The sequence below is a fragment of the Balaenoptera ricei genome, chromosome 2, assembly GCF_028023285.1.
Source record: "Balaenoptera ricei isolate mBalRic1 chromosome 2, mBalRic1.hap2, whole genome shotgun sequence".
Lineage (NCBI taxonomy): Eukaryota > Metazoa > Chordata > Mammalia > Artiodactyla > Balaenopteridae > Balaenoptera > Balaenoptera ricei.
In genome coordinates, this window is record NC_082640.1 from 142,659,529 (window position 1) to 142,676,060 (window position 16,532).

The window sequence follows — 16,532 nt, forward strand, 5'->3', positions numbered from 1 at the left end:
AACAGCTTAAACTCCTAAGGATTCAAAACAGTTTTTATCTGGATTACATAGCATGATAAAATACCAATCTAGAAACCTGATTTTATAACCACAGACATTTTTCTAAAATCTAAAAGGAAAACTGGCAATGCTGTACTGTGGTTTGAGAAGCATTCATCTGAATCAAGAACTCTGTGTTTAAAACATTACTAGAAAAAATTATACGAACAGATAAGAATGGAATCTATCATGATAAAGTAAAGTAATAGGAAATTTTACAAGATAAAGTATAGGGAAGAAGACAGACATTCTAAAGAGCCATTGTTCCTCTTTCTTTTCTATTTAAAAAATTCTTTCAGGACTTCTGTGGCGGTCCAGTGGTTAGGACTCCGCGTTTACATTGCAGGGGGCCCAGGTTCGATCCCTGGTCGGGGAGCTAAGATCCCGCAAGCCACTCAGCATGGCCAAAAAAAACCCAAAAAATCTTTCATTTTGAAATATATCACACAAAAGCTCAGCCTACTGGATAAGAATAGGAATTCTGGAATGAGAAAGTCTGGCCCGAAACCCAGCTCCACCTTGGGCAAGTAACTTAATCTTTCTGGGCCTCATATTCCTCAACTGTAAAATGGGGAAAACAGTACCCACCTCAATAGGATTGTTGAGGATTGAATGAGTTAAAACATGTAAAGTATTTGGAACAACATTTGGCACATACTAAGCATTATATAAATTATCTACTTCTACCATTATTGTTACCAAAAAATGTATAAACACAATTTAAAGAATAAAACAAACACATACACACCCACTATTTAGCAACTCAGAAGCTCTCAATCAATCACAGTCCCAATTCAATCATAGCCCCTATCCTTCCTCCCTCCGGAAATAACCATCCTGAATTTTGCATTGCTCATTTCCTTTCTTTCTTCAAAGACAATCAGCACATTGTAAGCAATATATGAAACTTATTTTATAAAATGATAAAAAATCTGAAGCTAAATGTTTATAAAGCTTGAAAATAAAAATTCTTTAGAGTAGAAGAGTCTATATTAGAAACCCACAAACTTACCCGAAAAACTTTTTTGCTTGTATTGTTATTGTTTTGCCACCCAGATTCCTCAAGTTTGGTCAGATTGTTGAATTTTTGATTTATGTCTTCTATCTATTAATAAATAAAGCACAAGTTTATCAGATTAATGCTAACCACATTAAAATTACAAACTAATAAACTGAAGCTTCAAAAAAATTGAGAATGGCAACATAAAATTAGACTAAATCATCCTGAATTTAGTATTCAAGTGAAAAACTCTTATCGTAAAATTGTTCATTGTTATTTTTGGTCTTACAAACCTTCAAAATCTACATAAAGAATGTCATATATGAATAACTCTCCTAAATTATTTTTGATCACTAAAATGGTAGGAGAGATATCCTAAATGTTTTTGTTTCCTAAATTACACAATATGAATACAATCTCTCTCTCTTTTTTTACAGTTTGTTTATCCATTCCCCTACTGAAGGACATCTTGGTTGCTTCCAAGTTTTGGCAATTATAAATAAAGATGCTATAAACATCTGTGTACACATATTTGTGTAGACATATGTTTTCAGTCATTTGGGAAAATACCAAGGACTGTGATTGCTGGATTGTATGATAAGAGCATGTTTAGTTTTGTAAGAAACTGTCAAACTGTCTTCCAAAGTGGCTGTACCATTTTGCAATGTACCACCAGCAATGAATCAGAGTTCCTGCTGCTCTCCATATTCACCAGCATTTGGCGTTGTCAGTGGTTTGGATTTTTGCCATTCTAACAGGCATCCAGTGGTAGCTTATTGTAGTTTTAATTGGCAATTCCTTAATGATCTACGACGCTGAGCCTTATCTTGTCATATGCTTACTTGCCATCTGTATATCTCCTTTGGTGAAGGGTCTGATCAGGTCTTTTCTCCATTTAAAAATCAGGTTGGGGCTTCCCTGGTGGCGCAGTGGTTGAGAGTCTGCCTGCCAATGCAGGGGACACGGGTTCGAGCCCTGGTCTGGGAAGATCCCACATGCCGCGGAGCAACTGGGCCCGTGAGCCACAACTACTGAGCCTGAGCGTCTGGAGCCTGTGCTCCGCAACAAGAGAGGCCGCGACAGTGAGAGGCCCGCGCACCGCGATGAAGAGTGGCCCCCACTCACCAGAACTGGAGAAGGCCCTCACACAGAAACAAAGACCCAACACAGCCAAAAATAAAAATAATAAATAAAAAATTTTAAAACAAAACCAAAAACATAAAATCTGGAAAAAAGTTGAACACCTATATACCCACTGCAGACTTTACAATTAGTATTTTGAAAAAAAAAAAAAGAACCTCAGTAAAAATAAATAAATAAATAAATAAAAATCAGGTTGTTTGAAGGGTTCTTTGTATATTTTGATACAGATGTTTGTATCAAATATCAGATGCATCTTTTGTAAATATTTGTCTCCCAGTCCGTGGCATGCCTTCTCATTCTCTTCACACAATCTCATTTTAAAAGATTCAAATAATATCCCCATCCTTCTGGTATTTCCAATCTCCTCCAACGAGGTAACCACTGTCAAGAGTTTGGTAAACTTGCTTCAAGTCCCCTTACTATGCATTTATATTCATATGTACTCTCAATCTCTCTCTCAAAAAACAAAATTTAAATGTCAAAACGACTCAGGATTACATTTATGATCACTGATTTTCAACAAGTAATTGTTGAAACTGTAATTCAATGAGGAAAAGACAATCTTTTCAAGAAACAGTACTGGGAAAATTGAATATCCTCAAGAAAAAAGATGAATTTAGACTCTTATCTACACCATACACAAAAACGAACTCCAAATGGATCACAGACCTAACTGTAAGAGCTGAAACTATAACCCTGTTAGAAGAAAACATAAGAGAAAATCTTTGTGACCTGTGGTTAGGCAAAAAGAGTTCTTAGACATGAACACAACATAAAAGAAAAACACTGATAAATTGAACTTCATCAAAATCAAAAACATTTGGGACTTCCCTGGCGGTCCAGTGGTTAAGACTCTGCGCTCCCAATGCAGGGGGCGCGGGTTCAGTCCCTGGTCAGGGAACCAAGATCCTGCATGCCATGCAGTGTGGCCAAAAAATACAAAAATCAAAAACATTTACCCTGCAAAAGACATCATTAAGAAATTATAACAGAAGCCACAAATTGGAAGAAAATATTTGCAAAGAATATTTCTGATAGAGGACTTGTATCCAGGATATATGAAAAACACCACTCAATAATAAAGGCAAACCAATTTTAAAATGGGCAAAAGATTTTACTAGACATTTTGCCAAAAAAGACATATGAACGGCTAATAAGCACATGAAAAGATGCTTAACATCATTATCAAAACTATAGAAACACTTCTCACCCACTAGGATGGCTATACTAAAAACAGACAGACAATAACAAGTATGGATGTGGTGAAACAGGAGCACACATTGTTGGTGGAGACATAAAATGGTGTAATCACTTTGGAAAACAGTTTGGCAGTTTCTTAAAAAGTTAAACATAAATTTACTATACGATCCAGCAAAATCTAGGTATCTACCCGAGAGAAATGACAATATATATCCACACTAATATTTGTATATGAATATTCATAGAAGACTATTCATAATCACCAAAGAGTAGAAACAATATAAATGTCCATCAATTGATAAATACAGATACAAGCTACAACATGGATGAACCTCAAAAACATCATGCTAAGTGAAAGAAGTCACATACAAAAGACCACATATTGTATTATTCTACTTAATGTGAAATGTCCAGAAAAGGCAAATCTACAAAGACAGCAAGAAGATTAGTGATGCCTGGGGCTAGGAGTGAGAATGGGGATTGACTTGTAAATAGGCAGGAAGGATCCTTTTGTGGTGCTAAAAATGTTCTAAATTTGGATTATGGTCATGGTGTACAACTCTGTAAATTTACTGACAATCATTGAATTGTACACTTAAAACAGGCAAATTTTTTTTTAACATCTTTATTGGAGTATAACTGCTTTACAATGTTGTGTTAGTTTCTGCTGTATAACAAAGTGAATCAGCTATATGTATACATATATCCCCATATCCCCTTCCTCTTGCGTCTCCCTCCCACCCTCCCTATCCCACCCCTCTAGGTGGACACAAAGCACCGAGCTGATCTCCCTGTGCTATGTGGCTGCTTCCCACTAGCTAGCTATTTTACATTCGGTAGTGTATATATGTCCATGCCACTCTCTCACTTCGTCCCAGCTTACCCTCCCCCTCCCCCCTCCCCGTGTCCTCAAATCCATTCTCTATGTCTGCTTCTTTATTCCTGTCCTGCCCCTAGGTTCTTCAGAACCATTTTCTTTTTTTTTTAGATTCCATATATATGTGTTAGCATACGGTATTTAAAACAGGCAAATTTTATGATACACAGATTATACTTCAATACAACTCTTAAAAAAAAAAAAAAAAGGCCCCAGCAGCCAGTTTGAAGAGGCTGTCACTGGCCAAAGCTGAGAAATGAGCATCAATAAAGATAGTAACTGTAAATAATGAAAATACATCAAATATCTTTAAATCTATAAATTAACAATGATACTAAGAAACACAGAATTAATTGATCACCATCAAAGGATACTAGTTAACCGACTCATCAATATGAAAACTGGTAAATATATAAAAACTGCTCACAAAGTAATGCTTATATTATGACTACATAAACACTATTCACATCTGGGCCATAAAGTTATTGAGACTATTATGTTCCCTTACTCACTTTTCTCTAGACTTAATAACTGTTTTGCTTTTTGCTTGCTTAGTTGTTCATGTGTCTATCATCGATTCAGTCTAAACTCTGCACAGTAAGTATAAATCTCCTCTTAAGGACTTCCCTGGTGGCGCAGTGGTTAAGAATCCGCCTGCCAATGCAGGGGACACGGGTTCAATCCCTGGTCTGGGAAGATCCCACATGCCACGGAGCAACTAAGCCCGTGCGCCACAGCTACTGAGCCTGTGCCCTAGAGTCCTCGAGCCACAACTACTGAGCCCACGTGCCACAACTACTGAAGCCCATGCGCCTAGAGCCCGTGCTCTGCAACAAGAGAAGCCACAGCAATGAGAAGCCCGCACACCGCAACAAAGAGTAGCCCCTGCTCACCACAACTAGAGAAAGCCCACGCATAGCAACGAAGACCCAACACAGTCAAAAATAAATAAATAAATAAAATGCATTTTAAAAAAAGAAAAGAAAAAGAATGCATTAAATATCCTCCTAAGAAAAAACAAATCAGGCATTTTACTCAATTCAGCTTTCCAGGGACAGGTCTGGTAGAGCCCCTGGTCCCCCTGTGCTGGTCAGGAAGTGCTGCTTCCTAAGCGTGCTTCACACATTCTTGTCTCCCCTCGGCCTCAGTTCTCTTGGCCCCTTGCTGGGGATCCAACCCACCTCCTCCTCCATTCTTGGCTTACTCCCTCATTTTTGTGAGGTACTTTCTCACTTAGCTTGCTGAGAAAGAGTGCTTGGGAGGTAAAATCTGAGACTGTGTGTGTTTGGGAAATGCCATTCCACCCTCACACTTGATTGGTTGGCTACAGAGCTCCAGTTTGGAAGCTATTTCCCTCAGAAGTTTGAGGGCATTGTTCTCCCAGCTTTAAATGTTGCAGTTGAGAAATCCAAGGCTATTGTGATCCTTGACCCTTTGTATGAAACTTGTTTTCTCTCTGGAAGCTTCTACAGTTTTCTCTTCGTCCCAAGAGTTGTACAGTTATACTTAATGGCATACGTTGGTGTGGGTCTACTCTTGATTCACAGTGCTAGGCACTCAGTGGGCTCCTTCAATGTGGAACTCATGTCCTGCAGTACTGGGGAAAATTTTTAAACCATTTCATTGATGATTTTCTATTTTTTCAGTACTCTTTTTCTGGAATTCCTATTATTTGGATACTATACTTCCTAGATTGCTCTACTTCCTCCATCCAAATACCTTTCTTCTTATTTTTGCCTTGGCTTCTTTCTTTTAGGTTTAAGGCTTTCTTGAAATGTCTAATAGTTGTTGACTATAGGTTCTTGAAATAGTAATTTATATGCTTATTTCTAAAATATGCTCAAAAAGCTACAAAGTATCATCTCCTCCCATGCCTTTACTGATCTTCCTAGTGATCCCCTCTCTCATAGCACTTTTTTACATTAGATTGGAATTATATATTTTGTCTAACTCACTAATCAAACTACAAACTCCTTTGGGGCAGAGAATGTGCCTTATTTTATCAACTCCTAGTACAATGTCTGGCACACGGTAGGAACTCAGTAACTGCCGGATGAACGGAACTACTAAAGACTAGATTTATTCATCTTCTCACATATAGAATCATTACAGATTATTCAACAGTTGAATATAATCTCAGTTTCCAATCCAAATAGAAATCATACTGACAATATAGCGGGGGAGAAGATATCAGTCATCAAATTTAGACAGCACTTGGGACTTCCCTGGTGGTCCAGTGGCTAAGACTCTGCACTCCCAATGCAGGGGGCCCGGGTTTGATCCCTGGTCAGGGAACTAGATCCCACATGCTGCAACTAAGAGTTCATGTGCCGCAACTAAAGATCCCACATGCCACAACTAAAAGATTCCCAAATGCCACAACTAAAAGACCCCGCATGCCACAACAGACATCCCATGTGCTGCAACGAAGACCCGACGTAGCCAAATAAACAAATCAATAAATAAAATAATAAAAAAAATTTAGACAGCACCTTACAGTTTATAAAGGTGCTAATATCTCATTTAATATTACAGGCACAAGGACTTCCCTGGTGGCGCAGTGGTAGAATCCGCCTGCCAATGCAGGGGACACAAGTTCGAGCCCTGGTCCAGGAAGATCCCACATGCTGCAGAACAAAACTAAGCCCGTGCGCCACAACTACTGAGCCTGTGCTCTAGAGCCCACGAGCCACAACTACTGAAGCCCGCATGCCACAACTACTGAAGCCCGCACACCTAGAGCCCATGCTCCGCAACGAGAAGCCCCCCCCACTGCTCGCCACAACTAGAGAAAGCCCACACTCAGCAACGAAGACCCAACGCAGCCACAAATAAATAAAGAAATACATAAATAATATTACAGGCACATAAGTAGCTAATACTAACCCTTTTATACTACTGTTACCTCATTTTCAAAAAAACCAAAAAAACAAAAAACAAAAAAAACAGACTCAAAGTTAACATATTCAAAATACTTGACCACATACCTGAAAACTAAGCATATCCCAAAATCCATCCAGATCTGTACAGGTAGTTTCCTTTTCACCTCGTTTATATTCACAATTGTCCACGAGTCCTTCAAACTGTTTGAACCTTTCTCTCATAAGGAGTCTTGTTTGACCAACTGCTGTGCGAATAAGATCTTTAGCTAAAAGAAATATGAGGTTTTTAAAAGTTAAAGGACAAGACAGGACCTTTATTGCAAGTCAACCAGCTGATAAGATGACCTCATTCCAAATATCCTACAGTTACAGAATCAAATTCTTACTTTAAAGCAAAACAAAAAATATCTACTACAAAACTTTGTCATACAAATATTGAGCATTTACTATCTGCTTCAATTCCTGCTAAAAATTAGCAATATACATTCTCATACATATTGCTACACAGTAAAGAGCATTCTACCTCTCCTTGTATTTTATAAGAATTCAACGTCAAACAACTCACTGCACATCAGTATCTAAGGACTGATGTGGCAGCACACAAATGACTTTTCTCTAAATAGCTTTCCTGAATAGGTAAGGTTGGAACTTTTCAGAAAACTTGATTGATTTTGATTTGATTTCATATTGATGTAAGTAATTTTTGTTCAGAAAATATTTTTGTATAATTAAGCAATACTAGCTATAGCTGTCATTCATAAAGTCACAGTAAAAAAAATCTAATAATAAAATAGGCAAATGTCTAACTCTCAGGAATCATAGTCAATATTCTAACTACTTATATCTTTTAAGTCAGGTACCATTTTAGCACAGAGATATTAGTGAACATATGTGAGATATGAAAAATTCTTGCTATTTTGAATAACAATGAAATTATAAAGTTGGACAACACTGGATTTTTGTGTTTCAAATAAATGTAACCATATTAAAATAAATAAAGGTAAGACATAAAAAAATACAAATGTTCCCTCACCGTCATCTGGAATGTCCAATTCAAGCTTCCTGTCCCACTCAAGGCAGTGTGAAGTTAACTTCTCAGTTTCTGACTGGAGAATATTTCTAAAATGATGACATACATTAGCACTATGACAATTATACAACGTTAACTTCCCAGAGCTGATGCTTAATTATTTTATGAAATGTGATATGTTAAAATCCATAAATACAATTTGATATTCTATGTATGTCCATCCTTCCACACCTAAAACTTAACTGGATGGTTAATGCCAAGAGCCCATTTTTCAAGCTAATATTTCTAGTCTTTTCTGTTCTTATTTTTCAGTGGCTAAGCAGAAAGAATCAGTCATTCCTTAGTTCTGTTATTTTCCATGGAACTAAGATGAATTCAATTGCCAAGAGTAAGATGAAGCTAAAAACAGTTAAGTCTCAAATTCCTGTAAGTCTCAAATTACAGAGATAGGGCCTTACAGATTCTATTAGGCTTTGCTTGTCCAAAGGCAGTGGTTTTTAACTGGATGAATTTTTCCTACCAGGGAGTATTTGGCAATATCTAGAAGCATTTTTGATTGTCACGAACTGGAGGAGTGCTACTGGCCAGGGATGCTACAAAACATCCTGCAATGCAGGGGACAGACCCCACAACAAGAATTATCCAGTCTAAAATGTCAGTAGTGCCAAGGTTAAGAAACCCTGGCTCGGGCTTCCCTGGTGGCACAGTGGTTAAGAATCTGCCTGCCAATGCAGGGCACACGGGTTCGAGCCCTGGTCCGGGAAGATCCCACTGCCACGGAGCAACTAAGCCCACGCCCCACAACTACTGAGCCTGTGCTCTAGAGCCCGTGAGCCACAACTACTGAGCCTGCATGCCACAACTACTGAAGCCTGCACGCCCAGAGCCCGTGCTCCACAACAAGAGAAGCCACCGCAATGAGGAGCCCACACACCGCAACGAAGAGTAGCCCCTGCTAGCCACAGCTAGAGAAAGCCCGCGCACAGCAACGAAGACCCAACCCAGCCAAAAATACATTTGAAAACTAAAATAAAATAAATAAATGTATTAAAAAAAAAAGAAACCCTGGCTTAAGGTAAATTTAATGTTTCTTTACAAAAACATCCGAGCAGGAAAACTGAGGACAGTTTTTCTTAGAAGAATAATTTAGCTGCCTGTGTCCAGTGGCAACAGAGAACAGCTTAATTAATGAGAAAGAGACCTGGCTTAGATCTGACATTATTTAGTTGGATAAATTGTTTATCATCTCAATGTCTCAGTTGAACAACTGAGGATTAGCTAATCTCTGAAAGACCTTATTATTCTAAAACGTAATGCTCTAAAAACAATTGAAGTGGTTCCCAAAAATATAAAAAGATACTCATTCATAATAGAAAGAATGGATATTAGAACTAGAGTAAGGGGAATTCCCTGGCGGTCCAGTGGTTAGGACTCCGAGCTTTCACTGTAGGGGGCACAGGTTCGATCCCCGGTTGGGGAACTAAGATCTCATATGCCATGCAGTGCAGCCAAAAAAAAAAAATAGAAATAAAAAATAAATAAATAAAATAAACTAGAGAAAGATAATATTTTTTATCTGTTTTGATTGGTAAAGCTCAAAAATTGTTAACATTGTATTGGAAAACGTATGGGAATTTTCTTGCTATATTCACTCAAAGATAACAGAATGTAATCATTTTCTGTGTGATGTGGAATGTTAAGGCCTTTCTTGAAATGCAGGCCTCTGATATGCTTCCAAGTCATTTAGGTGACATGTTGAAGTTCCCCAAACAGGATGTTAATTTTCAATTCACAGTTAGAGGAACATAATCCTATCTCATAATTTGGTGGGCCAAAGAGCCTCCTACCATCTCCCATTATCCTTCTTTTATAAAATAAACTTTAATTTAGTTCTTTGTGGGGGAAAAAAAAAAGGTATGAGAAAATAGGAACTCCCATACCTTGCTGGGGGGAATGTAAATTGAGGTCCTTATATATTTGTACATGAGAGAATTGAAACATATACAAGTTTGTTGTTGGCAGCCTTGATTGTAATAGTAAGAGACTGAACCCAATGTAAATAACCACCAACAGAGACCTATTAAGTAAATTATGGTACATCCATATTATTGGATACTATGTGGCCATTAAAGAACACACACACACACACACACACACAAAGCTCTTTAAGTACTAAAATGGAATGTCTACTACATTTAACATTAAATGAAACAAAATAGTATGCTATTGTTTATATTAAAAATATATATATATATGTTTATGTTAGTTTACATATGCATTATCTACCTCTGGAAATATTCACAAGAAATGAGTAACACTTGCCTCCGTGGAAGGTTCGAACTATCCCCTGGGAGGCAGAGTTGGGAAAAAGACTTCTCACTTGTACCTTTTTCTACCTTTTTAACTAGGAACCACATGAATGTACTAGTTATTGAAAAAAAATCATTAAAATTTAAAAGATAAATGAAAATCACCAAAATTCAATTTCCCCCAACTCATCTATTATATTCAGGTTAAAAATAGTATAATTTTGGTTTTAAATGTCTAGACATTGATACAAAATTCTTACACTAGGAACAAATGGACAAACCTGAAATATGGCACATCATGTTGTGGCTGAGATATCTGATCTTCATTTACTTCAAGTGATGGGACTTCTTTTATTGAAAGGCCATCTGAATTTTTATTAGTAGTTTCATTTTTATTTAAAACATGGTCTATAGATTAAAGAAAATATTACATATAAATTTCAAAGCAGCAACTCATAAAATGACATCCCCCACAAGACAAATTTTTTAAAATCCTTTAATTTTTTTCAATGTTGAATTTTAAAATTTTATTTCTGACTCAATGATTTCATTCACCACAAATCCTCTAAAGTGTCTCCTTATATTCATCTCCTCAAATTTACATTTATTTCCCCCCATCTTCTCAGTCTGTATTCCTTATTCCAACTCTTTCTCTCTCCAGATATCTTTCCCCATGTTTTCCCATCTCTCCTGACCCTGAGATCACATCCCTGAACTATATGTTGAAAAGGGCTCTAAACAAATGTCTGATAAATCACAATCCACAAAATCAAGTAAAAAATTAACTAAAATGCAATACCTTTATTCCAAACTGTTAGAGAACCCAAAGCACATTGTAATTTACTTGAATCTTGATGTACTGTCTTGGCAGAGAAAGTTTTACATTTTTGTGCCAAGATTTCTTTTGTTGCTTCAGTCTTATCACTAAAAACAATAGCAAAAAAATACTTTATGAAACATGAGCCTCATATATCCAATTGAAGGATTTCAAAATGATGTTACTTTTTAGAAACCTGGGATTAAATAGAAATATGTTTCTATTTTTTTTTAATGTGTCTTTCTGAAGGGGAAAAAATTTAAACACCTATAGTGGGAATGTCCATCTTTACTAATTATAATGAGATCCAAAGACTGTGAAGATCTCTTCATGGAACATAAGCACTCATAGTCTTGGATGCTGCTGAGCAGTTTCCAGTAAATTTGCCGCCAGCCAGTCTTCGCAAAACAACCTTGCTGTTTCTCTTAAAGATTCCAACTGATTTTCCCCCCACTTTGCAAGTTAATTATCTTTGGCTTTAGAAGTAGTTTTTCTAAAGTAATACTCGGCAAAAAAACAAACAAAAAAACCCCAAACCATGTCTGAACTACAGTATTATAGAAATTTCTTCCTTCTAAACATTTATTTCTAAGTATTATAATAAAGTCACTTATAAAAAGCAAAAAAACACAAAGTGTACCATGAAAATAATGATAAAAACAATGTATAGGAAATATCAAAACTGTCAAACACATTACTGTAGGCTTCTGAAGAATTTTTTAAAAGACCAATTTTCATGATTTATAATTAATATAATTTACTAACTAAATAATAACTTTTAAAAAGCACAGGACAAATCTAAGAAAGGCATTTGTTAACCATCTTGGCAAGGAATTCATTATTAACATTAAATTCTTACACTTCTGTGTTTAAAGGGGTCCAGGTATAACTGGGTGTCAAGAAAGCACTGGCACTTCTGGGAGTCATAGGTGTTACTTGATAGGTCTTCAGACCATCTAGTGGTTGAAACATAAAATCTTTAGGTGCAAAGGAATTCTTCCCCTTCATTTTTGCACTATTTGTCTTAGATAAATTTTCCATTTTTGATAAGACTCCATCTGGATCCATTCCAATTGTTGTGCTGGTTTGTGAATCCAAAGTACTTTCTTCACTATCAACTTTAAAAGAAATGGCCTAGATGGGAGGAAACAGAATGGAGTAAGAATTTCTCTTCTGGGGATATATTCAAACCAATTTTTACAGGCCTGAAAATATGAAAGCTGAGATATGTGTCTCTTGTGCATAATTTAAGAGAAAAAAATAAATACAATTAAATGTAAATATGGAATCAGTAGCCAGCTAACTAAACCACTGTCATGATCCAGAGAGAGACAGAACCAATCCTCATTAAAAGGACTAAATAATAGGTTTTAAGTATTAAAATTAAATATATGAAAACTAAGTTGGAAAAATTACCCACCTAACAAATACCTACCTTTTTATTTAAATTATGTTGATAATTACAATGGTTGAGAATCAGAAATCCAATGTTTATTGGATGACTACTATTGCCAAGGACCAAATCCTTTTAAAATAACGTTGATTATAAATAAATTTATCATATGAGAAAAATATTTTTCAGTGTGACACAGTGAGATTAACCATATAAAATGTGAAGCTTATTTTCTCTGTCAATTTAATTATTTGTTTTTTTTTAAAACTGAGATATAACTGACATATAACATTATATTAGTTTCAGGTGTGCAACATAATGATTTGATATTTGTACATAGTGCAAAATGATCTAGACGATGAGTCTAATGAACATCTGTCACTACATAAAGTTACAATTGTTTTTTCTTGTGATGAGAACTTTTATGACCTACCCTCTTAGCAACTTTCAAATATACAACACAGTATTATTAACCATAGTCACTATGTTTTATATTACATCCCCAGGACTTACTTTGTAATTGGAAGTTTGTAACTTTTGACCACCTTCAGCGATTTCACCCACCCATATAAACATAATTTTTAGAGGTTTTTACATTTCTGATTTTTAATTTTTAGTTAAGAATCTAGCCACATTTCTTATACTTTGGCATAACTCTTTTTTTTTTTTAATTAATTAATTTATTTATTTTTGGCTGCGTTGGGTGCTCGTTGCTGCACACAGTCTTTCTCTAGTTGCAGCGAGCGGGGGCTACTCTTCGTTGCAGTGCGTGGGCTTCTCATTGCAGTGGCTTCTCTTGTTGCGAAGCATGGGCTCTAGGCACATGGGCTTCAGTAGTTGTGGCACACAGGCTTAGTTGCTCCGTGGCATGTGGGATCTTCCCGGACCAGGGCTCGAACCCATGTCCCCCTGCAGTGGCAGGCAGATTCTTAACCACTGCGCCACCAGGGAAGTCCCTAACTTTTTTTTAAGGTTAAGGAACTGTAGCATGGGTTATAAAACAAGGCATTGGGGCCTCAAAATTGTGGCTCTTTTTTGAAGACTCTACCATGTACTATGGTAGATGCTATCAGAAATGTTAGGTTATTTAATTCTTAAAACTACTCTATGTAGGTATTACAGGTTGGAGATGGGAAAACAAATCCCTAAGTTGTCCAAGGTTATATAGCTAATTGGAAGCAGAGACAATATTCAAACTCAGGCCTAACTGAATCCAAAGTCAATGCATTTCACCCTACTCCATCCTATCTCTTAGCTAGTTCCCACATGAAGGTTTCTGTCAGCTGTGTTTTTATCACTTTCCTCTATTTCCTGTTAATCAAATTATGCTTTCTCTACCTATGAAACTCTGAGGATAAGACACCTGAAAAACAACAGTAAATCCTCCTGATGTTTCTTTATGGTTCAAGAGATTTTAACACATGTGTAAGTTAACTTCTTGAAGCAGTTCTATATGCTTAATTTCAATTTATGAAAGTAGCAGTGAGATTTTCAAAGTACCTAGAAATAAACAGATGTTTATACTCTACCTTGTCAGGTTTTGTTTCTATCTTTTTGGCAGGTCTTCCTTGATTTGGTGCCTCTGTTTCTGCTTCATTATCTAAAATAAAAGTGAAATAAGCCATCCATTTAGACTAGATAAAAAATGCTGCATTAAGGATACAAAATTAATGCACAGAAATCTCTTGCATTCTTATACACTAATGATGAAAAATCTGAAAGAGAAATTATGGAAACACTCCCATTTACCACTGCAACAAAAAGAATAAAATACCTAGGAATAAACCTACCTAGGGAGACAAAAGACCTGTATGCAGAAAACTATAAGACACTGATGAAAGAAATTAAAGATGATACCAACAGATGGAGAGATATACCATGTTCTTGGATTGGAAGAATCAATATTGTGAAAATGACTATACTACCCAAAGCAATCTACAGATTCAATGCAATCCCTATCAAATTACCAATGGCATTTTTTACGGAACTAGAACAAATCATCTTAAAATTTGTATGGAGACACAAAAGACCCCGAATAGCCAAAGCAGTCTTGAGGGAAAAAAATGGAGCTGGAGGAATCAGACTCTCTGACTTCAGACTATACTACAAAGCTACAGTAATCAAGACAATATGGTACTGGCACAAAAACAGAAACATAGATCAATGGAACAAGATAGAAAGCCCAGAGATAAACCCACGCACCTATGGTCAACTAATCTATGACAAAGGAGGCAAAGATATACAATGGAGAAAAGACAGTCTCCTCAATAAGTGGTGCTGGGAAAACTGGACAGCTACATGTAAAAGAATGAAATTAGAACACTCCCTAACACCATACACAAAAATAAACTCAAAATGGATTTGAGACCTAAATGTTAAGACCGGACACTATAAAACTCTTAGAGGAAAACATAGGAAGAACACTCTTTGACATAAATCACAGCAAGATCTTTTTTGATCCACCTCCTAGAGTAATGGAAATAAAAACAAAAATAAACAAATGGGACCTAATGAAACTTCAAAGCTTTTGCACAGCAAAGGAAACCATAAACAAGACGAAAAGACAACCCTCAGAATGGGAGAAAATATGTGCAAATGAATCAACGGACAAAGGATTAATCTCCAAAATATATAAACAGCTCATTCAGCTCAATGTTAAAGAAACAAACAACCCAATCCAAAAATGGGCAGAAGACCTAAATAAACATTTCTCCAAAGAAGACATACAGATGGCCAAGAAGCACATGAAAAGATGCTCAACATCACTAATTATTAGAGAAATGCAAATCAAAACTACAATGAGGTATCACCTCACACCAGTTAGAATGGGCATCATCAGAAAATCTACAAACAACACATGTTGGTGAGGGTGTGGAGAAAAGGGAACCCTCTTGCACTGTTGGTCGGAATGTAAATTGATACAGCCACTATGGAGAACAGTATGGAGGTTCCTTAAAAAACTAAAAATAGATTTACCATATGATCCAGCAATCCCACTACTGGGCGTATACCCTGAGAAAACCATAATTCAAAAAGACACATGCACCCCAATGTTCATTGCAGCACTATTTACAATAGCCAGGTCATGGAAGCAACCTAAATGCCCATCAACAGACGAATGGATAAAGAAGTTGTGGTACATATATACAATGGAATATTACTCAGCCATAAAAAGGAACGAAATTGAGTCATTTGTTGAGACGTGGATGGATCTAGAGACTGTCATACAGAGTGAAGTAAGTCAGAAAGAGAAAAACAAATATCGTATATTAACGCATGTATGTGGAACGGTACAGATGAGCCGGTTTGCAGGGCAGAAGTTGAGACACAGATGTAGAGAACAGACATATGGACACCAAGGGGGGAAAACTGCAGTGGGGTGGGGATGGTGGTGTGCTGAATTGGACGATTGGGATTGACATGTATACACTGATGTGTATAAAACTGATGACTAATAAGAACCTGAAGTATAAAAAAACAAACAAAACAACTAATACTAAACTTTCATTGGGTTATTTGTATGGAAATATGTTAATATAAATGTTTCAGACATTACATGAAATTTCTAAAAATCTTATATGTTCTGCTATAATGTTATAAGTCATAATTCTAGTTATTACTTTAAAATGTATATCTCAGAAATAACTAAAAAAAAAAAAAATTTATTACAAAAGAATGGCTATATTTCCCTGTGCTGTACAAAAGATCCTTGCTGCTTATCTATTTGAAGTTCTTAAAATACACCCAATGTGAAACATGCTAATCCTAAAAAACAAAACAAACAAACAAAAAAGATGGGCGTGATATTCTGCTGAGTTTAATCTTTCTCTCATCTCCCTGTC

At 36.3% G+C, this 16,532-nt stretch overlaps 1 protein-coding gene across 1 annotated transcript in view; it reads right to left on the reverse strand.

Moving 5' to 3' along the window:
• The window catches only part of DLGAP5 (DLG associated protein 5), a 38,814-nt gene that overhangs the window by 12,634 nt on the left and 9,648 nt on the right, over positions 1-16,532 (reverse strand). Inside the window, exons 6-12 of the mRNA XM_059915719.1 lie at positions 14,220-14,290; positions 12,157-12,431; positions 11,280-11,404; positions 10,762-10,888; positions 8,175-8,260; positions 7,247-7,407; positions 1,052-1,144 (exon numbers count right to left, since the gene is read on the reverse strand). Of these exons, the coding sequence (XP_059771702.1) occupies positions 1,052-1,144; positions 7,247-7,407; positions 8,175-8,260; positions 10,762-10,888; positions 11,280-11,404; positions 12,157-12,431; positions 14,220-14,290 (938 nt within the window). The remainder of the gene's footprint in view (positions 1-1,051; positions 1,145-7,246; positions 7,408-8,174; positions 8,261-10,761; positions 10,889-11,279; positions 11,405-12,156; positions 12,432-14,219; positions 14,291-16,532) is intronic.